Here is an 8,038-nt window from a genome sequence, read left to right as displayed (position 1 = left end):
GCCCCCTCCCTCGCAGTATCCCCCCGCACCACCGCCACCACAGCAGCGGTACCTGCAGCAGCAGCCGCCTCTTCATCAGGTACCTGGAAAGAATGACGTGGGGCACAGTGAGGTGGGGAGAAGGACCTGCTCTCCCCACCAGGCTTCAGTCACCTTGTCCCCACTGCCACTTAGTGTATGAAAACTCCCCACGGTGCTGGAAACAACCAAAGCAAATAAATGCTGGGGACCTGTTTTGGGTCCAGGACTGTCGGCTGGGGAGGAACGTCCCAGGCCAGGCCAGGCCCCACCAGCTCTCACTGGGCCCATATAGAAGATCCTGGGCCCCCAGATGGCAGAAATATGGAAACCGCTCTCGGGGGAAAAAGTCTCTGTGAATTAAATGGCTCCCTGGTTGAAAACACACACACACACTCTCTCTCTTACCCTGAGGACTCAGTGAACAATTGTTTCATTTTCCTATCAGCACAATTACAAATCTTTTCATGCCCTTTAACCCATCTGGCTGTCAAGATCTACAAGAAAAACGGATTAACACCAGAAATGGATCCTTGCTTATTTATTTATTTATCCCCCGCCTTGTTCCAGATAGGATTTTACGTGGCTTGCCCAGAGTGACAATACAGCCAGACAGCATCATCCCTGAATTCCGCAGCAGGGCATACAAAGTCCTTTGTGAGCTGCCCCTACCTGTCTCCCCAGCACCATCCCCTGCTCCCGCGCCATGTGAACATGCATTCTGGCAACACTGCACTACCTTTAGTTACCAGAATTTTTCACTGCGTTTTCTCTCATGCTTTTGAGGCTTTTTATATGCTGTCCCCTCTGCCTGAAATGCCCTTTCTTAGTCAGTTCTACTCCTCTTTAAGCTGGAGTTCAAGCATCATCTGCTCCCTGATCACCCAGGCCAACTTATACACTCTTCTCTATGCTCACCCATCACTTAAATGTGTATGGTTCCCCCTCTAAACCGATGTTCCATGAAGATAGGGGCCTCCTCTTTCCAGCTACATATCCTCATGCTTAAGACAGTACTAGACACATGGTAGGTGCCAGATAAATATTCCTTGGTTGAATGAATGAAATCTGGCATCATCTTTCTGCACTGGCTGTGTCCGTGTCATCAGAGCAAGGTGCTGGGGGAGCCTGTGAGGGATGCTTCCGGCGATGTGGTGATGGCTGTTCTGTCACATCTGTTTCTAGGAACGCCGTGGAAGCAGCCTGGACATAAACGATGGGCACTGTGGCATGGGCAACAGCAGCGAAATGAATGCCGCCCTCATGCAAAGGAGACACACAGACCCCGCGCAACTCCAAGCAGCCGGGGTATGTGAACTTCCCTCTCTGGGCTCAGTGGAGGAGGCCAAGGGGCCAAGTAGAGAAACGGTTGGTCCTCCACGAGAGACCGGGAGAGACCAGTCTCTCTCCACGAGAGACTGTGTGTCAAACTGCACACAGAGGTGGTGGGAACCCAGCGAGTGATGGTGGGGCAGGAGCTCCCCGTAGAGTTGATCCCAGCCTGCTGTTATCAGTTTGGCTGTCGGGCCTTGCCCGATCCTCATATTTCCTGACTGCAATTCTAGCAGAGGGAGATCCATTGCGCTGGCATCGAGGGCTGTTAGTCTGGGCACACTGCGTTCTGTTTGTCAGTCGAAGAAAATAAAAAGAACACCTATTCATGTAGAGAGAGTAGTTCTCAAGGATCCTCTTGGAGCCTTGGAGAATAACATCTCAGTTGCTCAGAGCTGTGCATCCGGGTCTGCTTTCAGTTGCAGTGGGGTTTGAAATGTCTCTGGAGAGCCATCCGTCAGCCTTCAGGGCAGGCAGCTCACAGAGAGCTTTGTCTTGGTACCAGGGCCCGCAGATCCTCTTCCGTGTGCCCGTGGCTCAGAAAGCAGCTCGGCCGGCCCCAGCTCAGCAGGACCTCTCTGTGTTTTCCCCCAGCAGCGAGTGCGGTGGGCCCGGGCGCTGTACGACTTTGAGGCTCTCGAAGATGATGAGCTGGGATTCCACTGCGGAGAGGTGATTGAGGTTCTGGACAGCTCCAACCCATCCTGGTGGACTGGCCGCCTGCACAACAAGCTGGGCCTCTTCCCTGCCAACTACGTGGCACCCATGATCCGGTGAGGCCCTTCTGGAGGGGTCGGAAGCTTTTGTCTGAAGCTGCCTGCAAGTGATGGAACAAGGAAGAAAATCTGGAACTACACATACATATATATGTGTGTGTATATATACATATGCACACACATATATATGCCTATGTATCCACACATTTATAATAGTAATTTATTGGCAAGTTAGTTGGTTACTTAGTTGATATGAAAGGAGCTCAGGTGGACAATTCTATTCATACTTATCTTTCTGCTCCCCTCAGCGGGTGTGCAGAAGGCAGTGGGGGCGCTGGGAAGTGGGAGGCAGGGAAATGACACCGACATGCCTCCTGCCCTTAAGCCGGCACCGCTCCCTCCTCGTCTTGGGAATTCTGACTGAGAGGACCTAAGCGGGATCCACACCTTGTGTTGGACGCAGAAAAGCAGGGTGGGGTTGGACTTGGTGGGGCATGTCCTCCTTTACCTGCATGTCCGGCTCCCCGCCCCCTCCGAGGGTGTCCGGGGCTGCTGCCCCCCTCTCCCCGCGGGGTGGGCACTGCTGGGTGGAGGACGAAGGCGTCGCTCTGAGCTGGGAGTGGGAGGGGATGGGAGGGGAGGGCTGGAGCAGGGGGTGTCCCAGGGCCTGGGCAAGACTAGTCCCCTGGCGGATGTTCACCTGAGACCTTCCTCTCCCTCAAGCGAACGTTCCCCAACGAATTCTCTTCCCTGTGGCTGCGGTGGAGAAATGGAGGCCCTGTGAGAACCAAGCACTGGGAAACGGAGCGGTTTTTCACACATCCCCCACTGGCTTACTTGAGTGTAACATCTGTTTCCCCAGCAACCAAGAAAGCAGCATCCTAGACTCTGTAAAGCGCCCGTAGAAGCCCCGGCTGAGAATGGCAGATTTCAGAGCCACTGTTTTATGGTTACAGGGGTGTCTCTTCAGGGCTCTATTTGTTTTCCCTCTTGGTTTCCTGTGTTTTGAAGATGCTTTGCCCAGCAACACAGAGAGAAGCCCACTCCTCAAGAGCACTGCTTAGCGACTGGTTGATTGACTGATTGGCCATGACCCTGGGTGGCAGCTGGCTTGGAGAGAGCTTCCTGTTCCCTCCGACTGTTGGGCCACCGCTGGCGCCTCCCCGCCCCACAAGCTGCACCTGGGAAGGAACCCCACGGCCACTGTCTCTCCTTCACCTCAAAATAGACTCGTGTCTCCCAGGGCTCAGTCTGGGTGCGTGAAGCGCAGATCAGCCTGGCTGGGGAGCAGGGACACTGGAGAAGGAAGCTCAGTGTCGTAGGGGAGCCAGAATAAACGTGTCCGCCCAGAGGGCGTCTAGGAGGGGTGGTGGGCGCGTATATACGGAGACCAGAAGGAAAGGGCTCAGGCGGAAGTGCTGGTGAAGGAGCTCCGGGGTGGGTGGGGACCTGTTGCTTCCTCTTCTTCCCAGCCCTTCCTGCTCTGAGGAGGGACCGGGCAGCCATCACCCAAGGTGACGTAGGAAGAAAGGGTTTCTGACTCAGAAGTAACTGTCAGTGTAACGTAGGCTATGGCCTGTTGACTCTGAAATCTGCCATTCTCTGATCCCCATGTCACCTTTAGAGAAAAAGAGAAAAAGAAAAGACTCTGTGGTGGGTCTTGGGAGGGAAGAGAAAATAGCCTGAGAGGCAGGGGGAGTCCAGCGAGTGAGGAGGGGTCTCTGGAAGTGAAAGCGCAGGAGGTAGAAGGGAACGGAGACATTTCAAAAGATCCAGGAGCAGCGTGAGAAGCCGAAGGGAGGAAGAGGGACAGGAGGTGAAGTGGAACAGGTGAGGAAGACACTGGAGTGACAAGTTGGGGGCAGATGAGGCACGGGCAGGAGGGACAGAGGCTGGTGGGCAGGACGAACCTGGACAGAGGAGACACTGCAGGAACCAAGGCAAAAGAACAAAGGCCAAGGAGCCCGGATAAGCTGTTTCGGTGCTGGGTGATGTGAACAGGTTACAGTAAATAAAAGCCAAAGCAATGTTTGATTTTACAGTATTTACAAACCATATGCTTTCAGCGGTCCACGAACTTGGTCCATTTGTCTGATTCTGTGGGAGGACCAGCCCCAGGGAAGACAGAGGGAAACGACTGGGCTCTGGCCTGGGTTTTGTGCCTTGAAACACTCCTCAAGAAAGCAGTAATAAAACAAGTGCCTTTGTTTTGCTGGGCTGGGTCTGGTGTCTGTGTCACACGCCTCTCTGGCGGAGGGTGGGGGTCGCTGGCCTGGAGAAGCTGACCACGCAGTGTGGGCAAAGCTCTCAGAGCCCCTGGATCTGGACTTTCTGTTCCACCAGAGCTTTTAATTGAGGTGCTCAAACAGCCTCGTCCCTGCTCATCTTGAGGCTCAATCCAGAAGGAATTGAGAGTCATCCTAACCACCCGCGGAGAACAAGGGCCCTCGGGGACCAGACTAAGAGGACAGGGACCGCGCTGTCCACACTGTTGGGGGAGGGGAGGCTGACCCTCCTTGGCCTCTGGTGCTGCCCAGGGGAAGTTGCCCTCCACCCAAGGGGATTTCAGCACCAGGGGCAGGTCCCCCCAGGGCCTCTCACCAACCACACAACCAGGAAACAACACATTGTCTCTGAATTCGGTTGAATGATTCACTCTGCATGACTTGGGGGCCACCTGGAACTTCCAGAGAAAATCTGGTTCCTGTTGGACCATTTCGGTCTCCCTAACCGCTTGCTGAGGCTTGCAGCGTTTCAAATATCTTGTACCTGCCACTGCCCACCCACTTTGAGATGGCCCTAGGGTGACCTGAGGCAGTGCTTTTCTCAAAATGAACCTGCCTATGAATTGCCTGGGGAGTGTGTTCAAATACGGAGTCTGGCTCAGTCCTGCAAGTCTGTCAAGCTCTGAGGCGATGTTGCTGGGTCCACAGACCACACTTGAGCAGCAAGGGCAAAGAACTTGGCAGTGAGCTAACTGTCTACGAAAATCTAATTGAATCTCTCTTCTAGGGATATTTAGGCGTTTTTCTCTGTTGCTAACAAGTAAGTCACTTTGGCCGTGGGATAGACAGGCATGATTCAGAGCTGTCATAACATCATTTGCGTCTGGCAGCCCAGACTTCTTATTTTAGCATCTTCCTCTCCATCTCAAATCAAGAAACTTTAGGGCAAGAGGCATTTGGATGAAATACAGACAGGGATTTCCTAACAGTAATTATTGTAAACACGAGCAGAGGTTACAGAAGTGGTGAAAGCTTTCTCAGGAAATCCTTAAACTCCCATCAGCTGTGATCCTGCTTGGAGGCTATCCGGGGGGATAGCCCTGTGACGTCATCAGATCTCGAGTAACTTAAAACAAAACAGGCCACGTGTGGGACAGACTGGCGTGGTCAAAATATTTGCTGTTTGCTTTGTCTAAAGTTGGCCTGTCTATACCAAGGCAAGAACCTAAGAAAAACCGGTCATCTCAATTCTTCTCTTAAATACTCCTTAGACTCCTCTATTTCTTTCTGTAACCACAGCCATGCCACCATCATCTCTCCCTTAGGCAGCTGAATTCACCTCCACCCTTTTCTCCCTGCACGCCCTCTTGTCCCCAATTCATTCTCCACACATTCTCCAATGTGAATCTGAAGGCACCACTCCCCTGCCCACTGCACTTAGGTTTAAATCCAAAGTCCTAATGTGGCCCTATGAGGTGTGGCCCCTCCCTCCCTCCCCAGCCTCCTCTGGTTCCTCTCTCCTCCTTGCTTTCATGCCCCTGACCCACTGGCCTTCTTTCAGTCTCCAGATGACAAAGGATTTGTCCCCATAACTTTCACACCTGCTGTTCCCTCTACCTGGAATGCACATCCCTGCTCTTCACCTGGCTCACTCCTATACATCTCCAAGTCTTGGTTTAAATATCACTTTCTCAGATTGTCCTTTCCTGATCTCTAATCTAAAACAATCCTTCCCGGGCTTCCCTGGTGGCGCAGTGGTTGAGAGTCCGCCTGCCGATGCAGGGGACACGGGTTCGTGCCCTGGTCCGGGAAGATCCCACATGCCGCGGAGCGGCTGGGCCCGTGAGCCATGGCCGCTGAGCCTGCGCGTCCGGAGCCTGTGCTCTGCAACGGGAGAGGCCACAACAGTGAGAGGCCCATGTACCGCAAAAAAAAAAAAAAAAACAAAAAACTAAAACAATCCTTCCCAGGATTTCCCTGGTGGTCCAGTGGTTAGGACTCTGTGCTTTCACTGCCGAGGGCCTGGGTTCAATCCCTGGTCGGGGAACTAAGATCCCCCAAACCACGTGCTGCAGCCAAAAAATAATAATATTAATCCTTCCCGTTAGACTATCTCGTGGTTCCCAGTAGTTTTCCTGAATAGCACATATACAGATGATGGTGCCAGACTGATTACTATGACTATTAGATGGTAAGCCCCCTGGTGACAGCATTGTCTCTGTTTTGTAAACCATTGGACACCCAGCATCTAGCACGATTCATGGCACACCCAGGTTTGATAAATATTTGTTTAATGAATGAACAAGTGAGAACTGCCTCATCTTATCATTCATTCTGTAACCCAAATGTCCCAGGCCTTACAGACCCATAGGTACAAAAAAGGTGATATTAACATTGATGCCCAAGTTATAGCAGCTCTTAGCCATCTGCCCTCAAAATCTCCAGTTACTTCTGGAAGCCCAAGAGACAAAGGCTGGTGTCTCTCATGTGTTTAAGCACCAGTCTGCTTGTGTCTCCTTCTCTGGCCATGTTCGATTGCCCAGGACACCCTCTGCTGACAGCGTCTCCCCTGATGCTGCCGCGGCACTTCGCATTGCATCTGTCTGCTGGTGAAATGGGCCAATCCTTCAGGAAACCGAATCTGCTCCACAGTCCTTGTGGCAAGCGGTGTGGGGGGAGAAGAGCCTGTGCCCAACTCTGAGTAGCTCTTGTCCCTGGGCCCCAGAGAGGCACTGCTTGGGTCCAGGGTCCCTCACAGCTTGTTCCCTTCTCACCGGAGCCCTCTCTGCATCAGACGGGATAGGGATGCCACCTGCCCCGTCATCTCTCTTTTCTGTCTCTCTCCCTATTGCCCCTTTTTCTTTCAGCTGAAAAGAATGCCCCTGTACCTCTTCAATTGTGCAATAGGGTCCCAGGGGATGTGCACCCAAGTTGTACAGTCTGGGCTTGGTTATAATTCATTCATTAAATCAAAAAATACTTACAAAGCACGCCTAGGGGCCACACACAGTCAGCCATTGGGCCCTTTCCATCTGTCGATGCTGCCCTGTCTCTGCAGCTGTGCCACAGTCATTGTCTCATTTAAAACTTCCCTCTCTTCCCTCCCAGGTGATTGCCATGGTCTCAGAACTGGCCTCCCTGCCTCCTGGCTGGTCCCCTCGATCCAGACTGCCAAAGAGAGCTTATTAATATGCAAAGCTGATGACATCAGGCTTCTGTTAAAGCCTTCAGGGCCTCCCCATGGCTTTCAGGCTAGAGTTTAACCTCCTTACCTTCACACTAAAGACATCTTGTGATCTGACTGCTGCCTGTTTGTTCAGCCGAAATTTCCATCTCTCCCCAGAAGCAGTCACGTTGTCTCAGACCTCTGAGTCTTCCCACCCTGTTCCTTCTGCCTGGAGTGTCTTTCTCCCAGTCTTTGGTCTAGACCAGTGCTGTCCAATAGGACTTTCTGCAATGATGATGGAAAAGTCTCTGTTTGCTGTGTCCAATGTGGTGGCCTCTGGCCACACGTGCAGTGTGTCTAGTGCAAGTGAGTTACAGAGCCATAAGTGGCTCCCTTATTGGGCAGTATAGATCCAGACAACTGCTAATCCCTTTACAGTACTTAGCTCAGGGCTCCAGTTCTGTGCCGGGAAGCCACGCCAAATTCATGGCTGATGTAGATGCCCCTCCTCCATGTCCTGTAGCATCCTTGTTCTGTTTCTATGCCCATACTCAGAACTTCTCTATAGTCAGTGATGCATC

The 8,038-nt window shown here is 52.5% G+C and overlaps 1 protein-coding gene across 3 annotated transcripts in view; it reads left to right on the top strand.

Moving 5' to 3' along the window:
- The window catches only part of GRAP2 (GRB2 related adaptor protein 2), a 64,359-nt gene extending 60,076 nt beyond the window's left edge, over nt 1-4,283 (top strand). For 2 of the 3 annotated variants that reach the window (XM_024737544.1, XM_024737545.1), the window contains 3 exons: nt 1-79; nt 1,204-1,326; nt 1,945-4,283. The exon at nt 1-79 is cut by the window's left edge and continues 1 nt beyond it. In XM_024737544.1, the coding sequence (XP_024593312.1) occupies nt 1-79; nt 1,204-1,326; nt 1,945-2,127 (385 nt within the window). In that variant the 3' untranslated portion in view covers nt 2,128-4,283. The remainder of the gene's footprint in view (nt 80-1,203; nt 1,327-1,944) is intronic. The other variant, XM_024737546.1, reaches the window with a different exon arrangement.
- Nucleotides 4,284-8,038: the final 3,755 nt, after the last annotated feature.

Source organism: Neophocaena asiaeorientalis, unplaced genomic scaffold, assembly GCF_003031525.2.
Source record: "Neophocaena asiaeorientalis asiaeorientalis breed wild unplaced genomic scaffold, Neophocaena_asiaeorientalis_V1.1 scaffold242, whole genome shotgun sequence".
NCBI classification, from domain to species: Eukaryota; Metazoa; Chordata; class Mammalia; order Artiodactyla; family Phocoenidae; genus Neophocaena; species Neophocaena asiaeorientalis.
This window is presented reverse-complemented; position numbering and strand designations above follow the sequence as displayed.